Source organism: Pristis pectinata, chromosome 9 (genome assembly GCF_009764475.1).
Source record: "Pristis pectinata isolate sPriPec2 chromosome 9, sPriPec2.1.pri, whole genome shotgun sequence".
NCBI classification, from domain to species: Eukaryota; Metazoa; Chordata; class Chondrichthyes; order Rhinopristiformes; family Pristidae; genus Pristis; species Pristis pectinata.
Window position 1 is genome coordinate 70,931,721 of NC_067413.1, and position 17,644 is coordinate 70,949,364.

Genomic DNA, 17,644 nt, shown 5'->3' on the forward strand with positions numbered 1-17,644 from the left:
AGGATGGACAGGTCCGTGTGGGAATGGGAAGGGGAATTGAAATGGCCTGCAACTGGAAGCTTGGGATGGCCATTGTGTACAGAGCGTAAGTGCTCTGCAGAACAGTCGCCCAGTCTGTGATTGACCTCGCCGGTGTTAGGGGAGGCCACACTGGGAGCACTGAACGCAGTAGACAAGGTTGGAGGAGGTGCACATGAATCTTTGCTTCACCTGGAAAGGCTGTTTAGGTCCCCAGATGGTGATGGGGGAGGAGATGTAAGAACAAGTACTACACGTCCTGTGATTGCAGGGGTGGCTGGGGAAGGATGAGCAGACCAGTGAGTCGTGGAGGAAGTGGTCCCTGCGGAAGGTGGAAAGGGGTAGGGAGGAGAAGATGTGGCTGGTGGTGAGATCTCTTTGCAGCTGGCAGAACTGACGAAGGATGATGTGCTGGAGGCTGAGGCTCATAAGGGTGAAAGATGAGGACAAGGTGATCTCCGTCTCTGTTCTCTCTGGTGGGAGCCAAGGTGAGTGCAGAAGTATGAAAACATACGAGGTGTGAGAGCAGGCTCCATCAATCACAGCAGAAGGGAAGCTTCCTGAAAAAGAAAGACACTTCAGAAATCCAGGAATGGAAGGCCTCATCTTGAGAGCAGATGCGGCAAAGATGGAGAAACTGGGAGAAAGGTTTGGCGTCTTTACAAGAGACAGGGTGGGAAGAGATGTAGTCTAAGTCGCCATGGGGGTCAGTAAGTTTATGGTAAATATTTGTTTGCCTCCATCTATCATTCACCTGCCACTGTCTTCCAAGTCCACCCTTGCTCACCTCCCCTACCTGGCACTACTTGCCTGTCCGCTTACACCCCTTCCCAGTCCACCAATCTCCTCAGAATCCTTTCTCACCACTCCCCTCCTCCTCTTTACACTGGCCATCTCCCCTCTCCACTCTCAGTCCCGATGCAGGGTTTTGACCCAAAACATCGACAATTCCTTTCCTTCCACAGATGCTGCTCGACCCACTGAATTCCTCCAGCAGATTTGTTTGTTGCTCCACATTCTGGCATCTGCAGTCTCTTGTGTCTTCAGTGGATAACTTGTCTCCTGAGATGGCGACAGAGAGATCTAGAAAAGGGAGAGAAGTGTCAGAAATGGTCCATGTGAATTTGAAAGCAGGGTAGAAGTTAGTGGCAAAGTTGATATAATTGATGAGTTCCGCACGAGTGCAATCGTCACTGTAATGGAGAAAGAGTTGGGGAGTGGTACCAGAGAAAATTTGGAACAGGTCACCAAATTTGTTCCACATCACCAACAAAAAGACATGCATAGCTGGGGCCCAAATGGATGCCAATGGCTACAACTTTGATTTGTAGGAAGTAAGCGGAATTAAAAGTAAAGTTGTCAAGGGTAAGAACAAGTTCAGCCAGGTGGATGAGAGTTTTGGTGGAAGGGAAATGGTTGGATCTTTGTTGCAGAAAGAAGCGGAGGGCTTTAAGACCTTGTTTGCAAGTGGGCTTGAATCTCATAAGGCACAGAAAATCAGGCTGAAATGACATGAAAAAAAGAACCCTCGTCTGATCTCTCGTCTGTACACTAAATACTGAATTGCTTGGATTCTCACATCAGAGCTACCAAATAGGCATTCAGGATTTTTGCTGCACGCTGTCAAATTGTCTCCAGAATTTTTGTGTTGATTTCACAGAGGCTAAAATGACATGAATTTTAGAATGTTACAATTATTTAAATCTAGCAGCCAAAGTCAAAGTCTGTCAAAGCATTTGTTAAAGGATTAATTGAGCATGTCAAAGTATTAAGAACTTATTGATTTTCATCCATCGGTATATGAAACCTCAATGTGTTTGATATAATATTCATTCCAACAAACTGCTTCAATATATATTCAAATGAAAGAAATGTAATGGTGCAATTACAGTAACAATCTTTTGCAAGGTACGGAAATGAAACTCTTATTAAGAATGTATTTCAGTTAGAAAGTCTAAAATGACAAATACTTTTCAGGATTCATTGTCATGTTCTTCATGGCCAACATCCTCAGGCCTGAAGTGGGAGAAGAGATGGTGTGATCTGCAGCTAATTCCTCTTCTTCATTCTCGTCTGTCACACCATATTCCAGGCACTGATATTTCCAGGTAACAGTTTAAAATATTATTTACATATAGCAAATTAATGTTCAAATGTTGCATTTGGAATTAAGGTGCCACAAATATGATTAATATTTAAATATCTAACAGATGTTTTCTTCAAATATTGCACTATGATTCGACTGCAACCCACTTTTCTGAGCCAGGACTCTATTAACTTACAGGGTAGGTAACTTCCAGTGTAAGGGAGCCCTTTATTGCTGGCCCACAAAAATATAGCAATCCCATTGCAGCACCATAAGAGACATTCAGGAATGTTTGCCCTTCTTTCATCTTCTCTACCTATTTAAAATTCCTCAGGGTCTCTTTCACATGTTTTGCAGGTTTTGGCAGAACTGAAGGCAAAAGAACAGGGGGAGGGAGGAAGCTCTAATAGGCTCACTCCCTCCATCAGGTGACATTAAAGCTATTGTTACTAACCAGCCCGACTTTCCACCACATTGCCACCTCAGGCAGTCCTGAATAGAAACAGAAGAAGGGTAAATGAAAGAACAATCTCCTGGAAGTCAAACTCCAAGTAAGGATAGTAAGTTAGTTCCAGCCTGATGGAAAAGGCAAATCCAAGTCTGCATGGCCTTTCCACCCCAATTTTCCACCATTTCTATGGCAGTCCTACTTAATTTTGGCTGGGATTGCCAAGGAAAATCGACACCAACTATGTCAGCAAGCTGAGCAATAACAGTGCATTTGTTCAAGAATTCTGTTAACATTTCTATCCTTCATATCATTGATAGTAAATTTCACTCGGAGTGATAGGTTGTTTGTTCGATATTCTGCAAACGAGTCAGTTTAGATCGGATGAAATGGCATGTGTTTGTGGCACATGCACAGTGCCCAATAGATGTCCCACTCAGCAGGACCAATGTCCAAGTGAGGAAACCCCAAATCAGTGACCTGAATTTTACTGTGTGTTGCCGGAAATTCCTCTGGTGATTTCTTATCCAACAGTGGAGCAGGAGCTTGCTGAGATTCCCCTCCTCTATAGTGAAGAATATGCTCTCAGATCCTGCACCAGGTTTAAATCTGTGCAGAAGAATGGATCTTAGTTATTTGTGTTTGCTCTAATGCTTTTAATTATTTAGAAATGTTTCTTATTGTTTTAATATGTTTTCAATAATTTTAAAAGAATTATTTTTAAATGTTTCTGAATGTTAGAGATGTTCAGGAGTATTAAAACATTTTGATAGTTTTGACAAGGCTGGGGGTGGGGTCTTTCCATCTTCAAAAAGGTTTCCAATGGAATTTCACGCATGGGACTTGCTCACTCAGTTACTTCATTTGGGGACCTGTGTGCAGCACAATTCCTCGCTCCTTAGTCCTTACCTGGCAACATCCAGACCTCATAAGTTCAGGGCTTTGTAGACCACAGGCTATGGGTCACACTCAGCTAAAGCTGGGGCTTTGTCTTCTACTCTTTCCCATGGTTGCAGCATAACTTTGAATTTCTCTTCATATGTTTTGTGACATTTTCAGGCAAAATGCATTTCAAGTAATTGCTGTGGATGGAGTGTGCAGTGGTGTCATTCAGTGTCTCACTGCTGAAGACTGCGTAGATTGGTTGCAAGCACTAGCAATTAATATATCCAACCTTACCAAGCACAATGTATGTATCCGTGTTTGCGCAAGGAAAACTATGGAGTTTTACTCTTCCAGTTCAACAGGCTAGTGGCTTAATATCCGTGACTTAAATTGTTTGTTGATCAAGTCATTAGAGTTCTTTTTTAATAAAAAGTTCCACATTTGCCATTGGCAAAATAGTAATTAAAGAATCATTGATATGTATATGATTTTAACATAACAATGAGGTTTTACACAAGATTTAGCTGTAATTACCATAAGTGACAGTAATGCAGTAATAGGGAACATTTACATGGTTATTTAACATTTAAATTATACTACTCAATTAATATAATAGCACATGTAATTATATTCACAAAACCACCTTTTTAATGTTTAATTGAGGTACAGATCTGATTCTGAATTATCCTCAATAATAGTTGGAAAAGCTAAAAGGAGAATAAAAGTTTTATTTACGTATCTTACAATGAAATGAGTTGTCATCCAGTAATATTATTTAAGAGAATTTTCCCCCGTTCCCATCCACACATCCATCGACAATACAACTCTCCAATCACATGCAGATGAATGTGCAACATCTCAATTTGACTTCACTTAAAAGTTCTCCAGTCATTGTAAGTTGAACAATCTCAGTCCAGTTCAATATTTGATCCACACAATTAAACTAGCTAAGCTTTATTTAATGAAACATTTGACAAGAATGCAACAGGAATTGATGTTGAGCGCTGTATCACAATAGAAAATGTTCTTTGAGGCTAGAGTTATGGTCAACTGCGTTGGTAATCCCTCCATAACACAAACCTGTTCTGTGGCTTGGGAATCATTAATACTTCCACTGAGTGAAACACTTACATGCTTCACATCAGATTCTGTAAATTTTATTATTAAATTGATATTATACAAATTACTCTAAAAGCTATTCTCTGAAGCTTCAGCTTTATTGGACATTTTTCATCAGTTCAGTGTGGACAAGAAGTGACAAAAATGTAGAGTTTGTATTTTAACTGCAGTTAAGGAAACTTATCTGAATACAATTACATAGAACATAAAACATAGCGCAGTACAACAAAGGAATAGGCCCTTCAGCCCATTGTGTCAGCTCCAACCAGTATGCCAGTCTAACTCATCCAATCTGCCTGCACATGGTCTGCATCCCTCTATTCACTTCTTATTCATTTTTCTGCTTAAATGCCTCTTAAACATTGCTATTGTATCTGCTTTTACCACCTCCCCTGCAGTGCAATCCAAGCACCTACCTGTAAAATCTCCAGTAAACATTCCCCCTCTCACATTAAACTTATATCCTCTAGTATTTGACAATTCCACCCTGGGAAAAAGACTCTGACCCTGTCTGTGCACCTCACTATTTTATATACTTCCATCAGGTTGCCATTCAGCCTCCAACACTCCAGAGAAACCAATCCAGTTTGTCCAACCATTCCTTATAGATTATCTCCAATCCTGGTAGCATTCTGGTGAACCTTTTCTGTTCTCTCTCCAAGGCCTCCACATCCTTCCTCTAGTGTGATGACCAGAACGGCACACAATACTTCAAGTGTGGCCTAACCAAAGTTTTATGCAGCTGCAACATGACTTGCCAACTTCTATAATTAACTTAGAAAAATAAGATTGTGAGATTATTTGCCAACATTCATGGTGCCCCTATCAGTTTTGTCCATTTTGGACAGCCTAAGAATCATACAGTTGTCTCAGAGATTAATTTAAGCTTTAAAATAAAACCAGCTGGAGCATGTCAAACACTTGTTTGACTACCTGGAATGTGCATTAGGAAGTTCACTGTGGATTATATAAATTAAAGAGTCATTTTTTTTTAACCTTTATGTTTCCAGGGATTACTTTATTGCTGTATTTTTCTTTCATTTTCTTTAACAAATGTATGTCCTTTCTAAAAAATTAGTTTTATAGTTGTTATTGTATCAAAAGAGCAAGGATGTAAACCAAGTGCTGAATAGCAGTAAAATCACTGGTGGCTGACAGTTATTGTGAGATTGCCAGCAAGAGGTTGGAGATGGAGGGAAGATGTGAAGTGTGCTGCAAAGTTCATGGATGGTCTGGGCACAGCAAAACATGTCAGTGTGATTAGCAGTACCTCATGGAAATTGTCAAATCAAGTTGAAAAAAAATGAGGGAAGCTTTTAAGTCTTTTGCATTGGTACAGACTGAAAAAAGCCATGGTAGGGAGATCAGCAAGCATCAGAGCCCCGTTACAGATCAGATGCCACACCCACACCCACAACAGGCTGATGAGTCCTGTAATGGGCTTTGGATCAGTAGTCACAACATTGCAATCCACGAATAGAGACAGACATGCCATTGTCAATAATACTTATTCCATTTATGGTTCCATCTCCTTCCATAACATCATATCACCTCTGGTATCAGTCCACATCAATCAGGTCACTGATGCATTGATCGGCATGACTAATTATCACGAAGACTGAAAAACATCAGCTGGTCAAGTTCACCACCTGGAAACATTTAGCAAAGCAGAAGTGATCAATTTTGGGAGTTACCCCAGATACGATTTCTTCACCTGGCATGGTCATGCTCTGCTCATCAGTTGTGTATTGAGTGCCACAAACTTACACTTGCTAAGAGCAGACTCAAGAGATGTATGTGGTTATGCTTTATTTGCCAGTGAGAAATGATACAAGTTCTGTGGCATGCTGTCTTCCCTTGAACCACAGACAGAGTTGGCAGGCTGCTCTCTTAGATCTACAATGATAGAACTGGGTCCAGTACACACCTTGAATTAGAATGTACATTGTGAGAATACAATTCTTGATGTTTATGTAGCTGTGAATGTGAGTAGGAATATATAAGAACATAAAAAATAAGGAAGGAGCAGGTCATTCATCGAGGAGATACACAATATATTTTCACATTTCCTTATAAGAAAGAAGGAGGTCATTTGGTCATTCAAGATCTGCCTGTTCTTGGAAAATCCTATCAATCCCATTCTCCTATTTATTTCCCTGTAACCGACTCACATCCTTCTGATCATCCTACCACTCAGCTACAGTAAGAGCAGTTTAGAGCAGCCAATTAACCTCATAACCAGCATGTCCTTGGGATGTGGGAGGAAACTAAAACACAAGGCGGAGACCCCTGCAGCCACAGGGAGAACATATAAACACCAAACAGTCAGCACCAGAGATTAGAATAGAACCAGGGTTGCCAGAGCGGTGCCATCTACTGTGATCTTTTACCTTAACACTACTTCTTGTATCATCCCCGTGTTCCTTAACTCTCATGGTAACCAAGAATTTATCTATCTTGGCCTTAAATATACTTAAAGACCTTGTGTTTAAAGTCTTCTGGGATAGTAAGTCCTGAAGGTCCATAACACATTAAGAAAAACCTCATCTCGCTTTTAAATAGACGGTGCCTTATTCAGAGATATCCTTCTGGCCTGTAATTGAAAAGCAATAAATGCAGATGCTGGAAATCTGAAATAAAAACAGACTAGCTGAGTCTAGAGAGGATGCAGAGTAAATTTCCAAGAATGTTGTCAGGACTAGAAAACTTGAATCCTTAGGAGACACTGGCTAGGCTGATGTTGTTTTCTTTGGAACAAAGAGAGGTAGATGGGGTAAACAGATTCACTCAACAGAGAGTTCAGTAACTAGTGGGTGAATGGATTAGAGGAGAGTGGAGAAAATAGAAATATTTCACTCATTTTGTGGTTGAGGTCTGGAACTCATTGCGAAATGGTGGTGGAGGCAGAAACCTTTGCCACATTTAAAAAAAATACCCGAATGATAATTTGAAGATCCATAACTTGCATGGCTGTGGATCAAGTACTGGGAATTGGGATTAATCCAAAGTTCATTTTAGGCCAGCATAGGCATGTTGGACCAAGTAGCCTTGTTCTGTGCCATAACTTTCAATGACTTCTGTCAAGGAAGACAAACTAATAGATCTGCAAGTTATTAACCCTGGAACTGGGGAACCTTGGATCTGTTAGGATAGTTCTATGCTACCACCCAAGGAAGTCAACAGCTTATCACTTCTGAACAACCCTCCAGTTTGCGTGCGTTCCCAGGTATCACCTACACTTCTTGGCATGTAAGTTAGAATAAACTTGAGATATTGTGAACTGACTGGGTGTGAACAGCTTTAAACAAATGTGTCCAAGTATATAATTGTTTATGTAAGTAATCTTATGTCATACCATGTTGTTAAGCTACAATGCCTTTGTCAATAAAACATTTTAAAGATACATCAATAATTGCAACCTTAATATGCATGATATTTTAATCCTTGGCATTAATAACCAAAAAAATTAAATGGTTTTACATTTTTACAAGCTAGCAAACAATAGTTCAACTATTGCCTTTGTATATGTTGTTATTTTAATAGTCTGCCATATTTTACTGTGCCAATTTAGACTCCTAGCTCAAAGTACAATACATTTAATACATTTAATTCAATATTTTTCCTTCAGATTAAAAAGATAAACAGAAATTTTCCAGTAAGCCAGCAGGTAAGATGGAATATTTAATAATATCACATTGACACATTTATCTGCCAGGTACACTATTTTAAATGTCTTTTTTTTAACTTTGAGGTAGAATGACCTTGAAATAAGGACTAATGACCCATAACTATCCCCGTGAACAAGAGTCACTAATCAAATGATTATTGACATTACGAATGAGGACGTTCAGGAATTCATTGACCTGGACCATGCAGCAATGCAACTCTTTGATTGCTGTTGCTAGAAAACTAAAATATTTGCATTCTTTGGTGATATAAAATTTGCTGTGAGCAAGAACTGGGATAAGCTTATTTATTTGATTCAGAGACAGTGAATCTCATCTCAGTCAAAAAATCAAATTCAATACAAGTATGCACAATGGCTTTGGTAGAGTGATGGGTGCGTTTCAGTCAAATGGTTAAGAAATGACAGATAAAATCAAAACATAATTAAATGTAGTCCAATATATTTTCGTACAGAAACATTGTAATAAGGACATTTTAACTGAGCAGAAAATGAAGTGAAAATGTGGCTTTCTTGACTTTCTTGAGAGAGGGCAAGTACAAGGATACATTTTCAAGATGTTTGACTTTAACTCAAACTAATTCATACTAACCTTATAAAGATCACCGAGAATGAAGCATCTGGAAATTTTGTGCAGCTTATCTTCAAAAGAACATATATTGGTAAAGGTTTAAAGAACAACTAGGATCATTTCAGAACAGGCTCAACATTACAAATGTCCTCATAGAGGTGACTATGTTCCAAAGAGAAAACCGAAGAGGGTCATGATCCTCTTATTTATGAAGCAAAACAGCTGGAACATAAAGATTCGAAAGAAAGCTTCAAAAAAGGCAGAAGTGCGACTGAGACAAAAAAATTAGATAATTTTTTCCCCACAGGATAGTGAACTTATTGAAGAGAAACTCAATAAATGTAACTAACGGTGATTTGATGAAGTTTTTTGCACCAAAAACTGGTTAATTATCTGACTAGAAATATGATCAAAGGTTATAGGGATAATTGTAGAACTCATTAAGTACTACAATTAGCTAAGTACTTCGTGGAATATGATCATTGCTGTGCTGCTGTGATCAAGGAAATGTCAAGCCTGGTAATCAACTGTCCAGGGTAGAAAGAAGGAGACATTGGACTGATATTTTAGAATTTGACTTCATTCACTATGGGGATCAATGAAAAGTTGTATAAATCTTTCCTTCAGGCTAAAGCACAACTTGGTTGACCTTTGTCATGGACTATAATGTACATGGCAGGTGAAAGGCATAAAATTGACAAGGAGTAACTCATCTTTCCTATATTTTCTTCATCCATCAAAGTATTTTGACTGCCAACTGCCCAATGTAACTCATTGATCTGTTCATATTATAGCATCTTTTCATTGCATTATAATATTGATATTCTGTCAGCATTTTTGCAAAGCCCATAACTTTTCCAAGTGTAAGAGGCCTGTGAATTTATAGGACAAATTTATTACTGTGCTTTGTATGGTTTTTGGGAGAAAACAATTACATTTCTAAATCAAAATATGCTTTTAAACAAAGATTTTGATTAAATCTCCTGCAGGGTAAGGTTTAGTTTCCAGAACCTTTATTAAAAGTCACTGTAAACAGATTTCAGTACTTAATTGTAGAAGCTTGAAGTAGAAAATAATTCTCTCAATAAAGGAGTGATACTTTTGTTTAAACTTCTCTATTTGCATCAAAATATAATGTTGCATAGAACAGTACAGTGCTGGACAGGCCATTTGGCCCACAATGTTGTGCCAATCTTGATGCCAATTTATACTAAATGTCCTTTCCCTGTGTGTCATCCATATCCCTCCATTCCCTTCATATTCATGTGTCCATCTAAAAGCCTCTTAAACTCCACCAAACTGCCTGCTTCCATGACTTCCCCTGGTACCTATCACTCTCTACATAAAAAACTTGCCCCTCACATTGCCTTTAAACTTAGCCCCTCTAAACTTAAAAGCATGTCCTCTGGTATTTGACATTTCTATCCTGGAGAAAAGATTCTGACAACCTACACTATCTATACCTCTCATAACTTTAAAAACCTCTATTAGATCTCCCCTAATTATGAACCTCTGACGCTCTAGGGAGAACAACCCTAGTCTGTCCAACCTTTCCTTATAGCTCATACCCTTTAATCCAGGTAGCATCCTGGTAAACCTCTTCTGCACCCTCTCTACAGTCTCCACATCCTTCCTATAGTGGGGTGACCAGAACTGCACACAATACTTCCAAGTGCGGTCCGACTAAAGTTTTATACAGCTGCAGCATGACTTCCTTACTCTTACACTCAACACCCCTACCAGTGAAGGCAAGCATGCCATGCGCCTTCTTTACCACTTTATCCATTTGCGTAACCACTTTCAGTGAACTATGGACTTGGACCCCAAGATCCCTCTGTACCTCAGTGCTATTAAGGGGCGTACCATTAACTGTATGCTTTCTCCTTTCATTTAACCTCCCAAAGTGCAACACCTCACATTTGCTTGGATTAAACTACATCTGCCATTTCTCCACCCATATCTGTAACTGATCTATATCCCGCTGTATTCTTTGATAGTACTTTACACTGTCCACAGCTCCACCAATCTTGGTGTCATCCGCAAACTTGATAATCCATTTTCATCTAAGTCATTGACATATATCGCAAACAACAGAGGTCCCAGCACCGATCTATGCGGAACACCACTGGTCATGGACCTCCAGCCAGAATAACAGCCTTCCACCCCTACTCTCTGTTTTCTATGGGCAAGCCAGTTCCAAATCCAGACTTGCAATTCACCCTGGATCCCATGCATCTTTATCTTCTGAATCAACCTACCATGAGGATCCTTATCAAATGCTTTACTGCAGTCCATGTAGATAACGTCCACTGCCTTACCCTTATTAGCACCTTTGTCACCTCCTCAAAAAACTCAGTCAAGTTTGTAAGGCATGACCTGTCTCACACAAAGCTATGCTGTCTGTCCCTAAGCAGGGCCATGCCTTTCCAAATATGCATAAATCCTATCCCTCAGTATCCTCTCCACTAGCTGCCCTACCACTGACATGAGGCTCACTGGCCTATAAGTACCGGATTATCCCTATTTCCTTTCTTGAACAAAGGCACAGCATTTGCTACTCTCCAGTCCTCCAGGATCTTGCCTGTTACTAGTGAGGACACAAAGATCCTTGTCAAAGCCCCAGCAATCTTCTCACTTGCGTCTTCTGGGATATATGCCAGAAGGCTTATCCACATTAATGCTTTTCAAAAGACCTAGCACTACCTCCTCATTAATCTCAAAATGACCCAACACAAAGCATACCTCACTCTGTTTTCACTATCCTCCAATTTCTTCTCCTTTGTATGTTTTCACTATCCTCCAATTTCTTCTCCTTTGTAAATACCAACACAAAGTACTCATTTAGTTCCTCAGCTACTTGCTCAGAATCCAAGCACAGAATTCCTTTCTTTATCCTTGAGTGGACCTACTGTCTCCTTACTTATCCTCTTTTTCTTAATGTAAGCATAAAATACCTTGGGATTCTCCTTGACCCTGCTCACCAAGGACATTTCATGGCTCCTTTGGGCCTTCCTAATTGCCTGCTTGAGCACTTTCTTGCTGTCTTTATGTTCCACAAGGGCCAAGTCTGATTTTAGCGTCCTAAACTTTACGTATGCTTCCTGTTTCTTCCTGAATAGATTTAGGACCTCTCAGGTCATTCAATGTTACCTTACCTTAGCATCCTTGTCCTTACTCCTTACCAGAAAACACGCCAACCCTGAACTCTGATCAGCTGGTCTTTAAACAATTCCCACATGTTCGATGTGGACTTGTCGAACAACAGCTGCTCCCAATCAACCACCCTCAGCTCCTGTCTCATCCTCTCATGATTTGCCCTTCCCCAATTTAGTACCTTCCTGCAAGATCCAATTTTATGCTTACTATCTTAAGATATAATGAGCTGTGGTCACTGTTCCCAAAATGTTCACCCACTATCAGGTCTGTCACCTGGCCTGGCTCATTTCCCAAAACTAGTCCAGTATGTTCTCTCCTCTAGTTGGACTCTCCACATACTGTTTCAAGAACCCCCCTTGGATGCACTGAAGAAATCCCGCCCCATCTAAGCTTCTTGTATTAAGGAAGTTCCAATCAATACTGGGGAAGTTAAAGTCCCCCACTATGACAACCCAGTTGTTTCTGTACATTTCCATAATCTGTCTACATATCTGTTCCTCCACCTCTTGGTGGCTATTAGAGGGCCTATAGTATAATCCCATCAGTGTAATCGCACCTATCTTATTTTTGAGCTCCACCCAAACTGCCTCTGTGGATGAGCCCTCAAGTATGTCCTCTGTGACATTCTCATCAGTAGTGCAACCCCTCCACCCCTTTTACCACCCCTACCCCCCCCCAATCACATATAAAACAATGAAACCCAGGAACGTTGAACTGCCAGTCCTGTCCCTCACACAACCAGGTCTCTGTAATGGCAACAACAACACAATTCCCTGTACTGATCCAGGCTCTAAGTTCATCCTCTTTACCCATAATAGTATTGAAATAAACACATTTCAGCCCATCAGTCCCACCATGTTTATTAGCCTGTTCCTTGCTGTCCTTCCTTTCAATCTTACTTGTCACACCATCTTTCTTGCCCTCAACCCTACCACCTGTTGTCCTGCTGCTGTGGTTCCCATCTCCCTGCCACTCTAGTTTAAACCCTCCCGAGTAGCACTAGCAAACCTCCCAGTGAGGATATTAGTTCCCTTCCAGTTCAGGTGCAAACTGTCTTATTTGTACGCATCCCACCTGCCCTGGAAGAGAGCCCAATGATCCATAAATCTGAAGCCCTCCCTCCTGCACCAGCTCCTTAGCCACATATTGAACTGCATTATATATCTATTTCTCACCTCATTAGCAGAAGTCCTACTTTTTCAGTTTCTATTTAGCTCTCTAAAATCACTTTGCAATACCTCATCCCTGATTCTGCCTACGTCCTTGGTACCAATATGGACCACGACCTCTGGCTGCTCACCCTTCCCTCTCAGAATGTCCTGTACCCGCTGCGAGACATCCTTGACCTGGCACCAGGGAGGCAACACACCGTCCTGGAGTCTCAATTCCAGCCACAGAAACACCAATCTGTGGCCCTTGTTCTGAAATATTGAAAAGCAATGGTAACTACATGAGCTATATTTATTGGAGGATCTAGTTATACAATAACAGATAGAAATTTAATGGTATTTTCATTGTAATGCAAGTGAAAATTGATTTCATCCAGAGTGAAATGCTACACCAACTGTTTCCCTATCTTTTTATGTCACTCTGGAAATTTGATCAAGCACTTCCTGGAATGAGTACCTTGTCCATTGGGAATTTTGTAAGAACATAGACCTTGTTGACTCAGCAACAACCGTCATGGGGCACTTGTGTAGAATCATGGATTGGGACACTCTGTCCCCAGGAAGAGCATTGATCCCACAATCCACATCTCTAGGTGGCACTTCTCACCTCTCAAGACCCAGGCCTTGACCTCAGAACCCCTATACTATGATGCTCCCATTTTTTATTTATTCATTTTTCAGAATTTATATAGTGCTGACAAAGCCAGCATTTAGTACCCATCCCTAATATCCCTTGAGAAGGTTGAAGTGAGCCACCTTATTGAATACTGCAGTTGTGCAGCTGAAGAGACTCCCACAATGCTGTTGGGTGGGGACTTAAATCCAGCAATGAAGAAGCAACTGCAATATTTTTCCAAATCAGGATGATGTACAAACTTGGCAGAGAACTTATTAGTGCTGAATTTTAGAGATGCTGTTGGAGTAGCCTAGCTGTATATCTGCAGTGTATTTTGCAGCCACTGTGCACCAGTAATAGAATGAATGTTCATGGTGATGGATTGGGTGCTATTCAGATAGGCTGCTTTGTCACAGGTGATTTTGAACCGTGAGTGTTGTAGGAGCTGTGCATATCTGGACAAGTGCAGAGTATTTCATGCCTTGCAGATGGTATTGGTATTGGTATTGGTTTATTATTGTCACTTGTACTGAGGTACAGTGAAAAACTTGTCTTGCATACCGATCGTACAGGTCAATTCATTACACAGTGCAGTTACATTGAGTTAGTACAGAGTACATTGAGGTAGTACAGGTAAAAACAATAACAGTACAGAGGAAAGTGTCACAGCTACAGAGAAAGTGTAGTGCAATAAGGTGTCACAACAAGGTAGATCGTGAGGTCAGAGTCCATCTCATCGTATAAGGGAATCGTTCAATAGTCTTATCACTGTGGGATAAAGCTGTCCTTAAGCCTGGTGGTATGTGCCCTCAGGCTCCTGTATCTTCTACCTGATGGAAGAGGAGAGAAGAGAGAATGACCCAGGTGGGTGGGGTCTTGATTGTGCTGGCTGCTTCGCCAAGGCAGCGAGAGGTAAAGACAAGAATCCAAGGAGGGGAGGTTGGTTTCTGTGACGCACTGGGCTGTGTCCACAACTCTCTGCAGTTTCTTGCAGTCCTGGGCAGAGCAGTTGCCATACCAAGCTGTGATGCATCCAGATAGGTGAAAACACTTTGAAATGATGGTTGGTGAGTCACTCACTACAGAGGAAGGTCATTGCCTGGCATTTTTGTATTTGTCACTTGGATTCTGTACATTGCTGCATGGAGGGGTTGGCGGCATCATTTGCTGAGGAAATGCAAACGGCATTGCACATTGTGAAATCCTCAGCAGACCTCCAATCTCTGACCTCAGGGTGGAAGGAAGGTCATTGATGAAGCAATTGAATAGACTTGGGCCTGCTGCTAAGAAACCCATGCAACGATGTCCTGTGGTTGGCCTGATTGATCTCTGACAATCACAACCACTTTCCTTTGCGCTCGGTATGACTCCAGCCAATGGAGTATTTTCCCCTTGGTGGCTATTGATTTCACTTTTACCAGGGTTCCTTGATGCCATACCACCTCAAATGCTGCTTTGGCATCAAAGGTAAGTTACTCCCTCGCACCTCTAGAATTCAGCTCTTTGGGCCGAGTCTGACCAGACCTAATATCAAGTGCCCCTTGGTAAAAACATCCATGATGCCTTTGATCCATTTGCTGAAGGATGAAAGTAGACTGATTGGTGGGTAATATGCTGTACTTATTTGTCCTGCTTTTTGTGAACAAGACACAGTTGGGCAATCTTCCACATTGTCAGGGTGTTGCCAGTGTTGTAACTATATAAAACAGCTTAGCTTGAGATACAGCTAGTTCTGATTTGCAGATCTTCAGTATTATGGCCAAGGTGTTATCTTTGTTGTAGACATTGCTCCCAGTCATTCCTCGAAATCACATGGATTAAATTGGTTGAAACCTGGCTTCTGAGAAGGTGAGGATCTCAGAGGATGCTAAGATTGATCTTCCACTTGGCAGTTCTGGAGGAACATGGTTGCAAAAGCTTCAGCCTTGTCTTTAGCACTCACACCCTGGGCCTTGCCAGTACTGAGAACAGGGATGTACTTGGACCTTCCCTTTTCCTGTTTACTGTTTAATTGTTCACTCTCATTCAAGACAGGATGTGGCAGGACTGAAGAACTTTGAACAGATCTATTAATTGTGAGATCACTTTGCTTTGTGAGTTGTTTGCTGTTCTTTCTGTTTAGTACATTTGTAGTCCTGTGTTGCAGTTTTACTAGTTTAGCAGCCCTTATGCTGATCTCATTGAACCAGGGTTGATTTCCTGGCTTGGTTATAATGGTAGGGGAGAGAGATTCCAGTTGAATTGTGCTACATTTCACACAAATGGCCATCATACAGTATTTATCCCCAATAACACCCTGGACAGATACAGCTGGCATAGTTACTTGGTGAGGTGAGGTCAGTAGATTCAATGCTTGTGTTAGTTCATTCATTACCTGCCACAAAAACAATCTGGCAGCTATGTCCTTCAAGGCTTGGCCAGTGGTGGTACAACCAAGCCTCTCTGGGTGATGGACATTGATGTCCTCCAGTTTGAATACATTCCATTTTCTCGTTACTTCCAACATGGAAGAGCCCTAATTCAATAGCTGAAGGAGGACAGGTGGAAGTTGGAGGAGGTTTCCTTGCTCATGAGTGATCTAAAGCCATGAGACTTCCTGGGGTCTGAGATCAACATTGAGGGCTACTTCGTCTTGCCCATATGCCACTGTGCCACTGCCTTGAGTGAGTCTGTTCTACTAGTGGGGCAGAATGTTCTCAGAGATTGTGATGGATGAGTTTGGTGGGATGTGCGTTATGATTCTGTGAGTACAATTATATCTGGTAATAAGAAATACTGAAAACATTCAGCAAGTCAGACGAGAAATAGGATTAATATTTCTGGTTGAAGATGATGTTTGGTTGTTTGCTTGACTGGTGTTGGAACAGCTCTCAAATATGAGGATGACTTTGCAAGCTCATTTGCACTGGGAGCAATTTTGCCACATCCAAATTCAGTAATGGAACTTTTGAGTTCTGTATGAGTACAAGAAGCAGCACCAATGCAGTTGTCAATGCACCAGAAAAAGATTTGAGGAATGAGACTGAATAAGACTGAGAGAAAAGATTGTTCCACATATCCCACAAAATAAAAGGCATAACTTAGCCCAAGCTATACCTTTAAGCTGGAGAAACTAAGTGGAGTTGAAGGGGAAGTTGTTCAAGATGAGGTTGAGTTCAGAAGAGATGTAGGCCACGAGACCCTTTGATGTGGGAAAGTAGTATTGAGTGACAGTATGTCCGTGGTGAGGATGAACCAGTTGGCACCAGGAAATTGCAAACTGTTAATGTGGCAGACCATTTGAAGTGCCACAGATGTAAATGGGAAGGGACTGGACCAGGAGAGAATGGATAAAGTCAAGGTAGGAAGAAATAAGTTTTGTGGGCAAGAGCAGGCTAAACATTGTGTCTGTCAGAACAGTCCTGCTTAATAGGCACACCTCTATTTTGAACAACGCCATGGTGTTCAGAGTTTTGTTGACCTTTTGTTCAAATTGTGATATTCTGACCAAGTCATCCATGGTTGATAACATTTGATTTTTATGTCAAGGAAATATGTTTTTAAATTACTGAATTGTGCTCACAATATTAAATATTAAGTAAGATGTAATTAGCTTCATAATTTATTTTTTGTCTCCATTTTTCTTCCTCAACTGTCTTGATCAATTGATATCAATTTTGTTGGGAGTTCATCTGTATGCATAGTACAAACCATAAGCCTCATTAACGATTGGTGAGGATAATGATTAATGTTTGGATAAACTCGGGTTAATAACCTTATCTTACTCCGAATTGGAGCTAAATGAGCTGGCTTTCCACTAGCGAGAATTCAGATCAACATTTCATTAGAACTTTCCATGCCCAACCCCACCACGCCCCGCTGGCTTAGAAACATAGTGTTATTACAGAGTTG

The 17,644-nt window shown here is 40.8% G+C and overlaps 1 protein-coding gene across 1 annotated transcript in view; it reads left to right on the plus strand.

Annotated features, from left to right (window-relative positions):
- Positions 1-17,644, plus strand: part of sntg1 (syntrophin, gamma 1) — a 92,883-nt gene that overhangs the window by 49,711 nt on the left and 25,528 nt on the right. Inside the window, exons 9-11 of the mRNA XM_052023510.1 lie at positions 1,996-2,126; positions 3,612-3,741; positions 8,185-8,223. Coding sequence (XP_051879470.1) covers positions 1,996-2,126; positions 3,612-3,741; positions 8,185-8,223 — 300 coding nt within the window. The remainder of the gene's footprint in view (positions 1-1,995; positions 2,127-3,611; positions 3,742-8,184; positions 8,224-17,644) is intronic.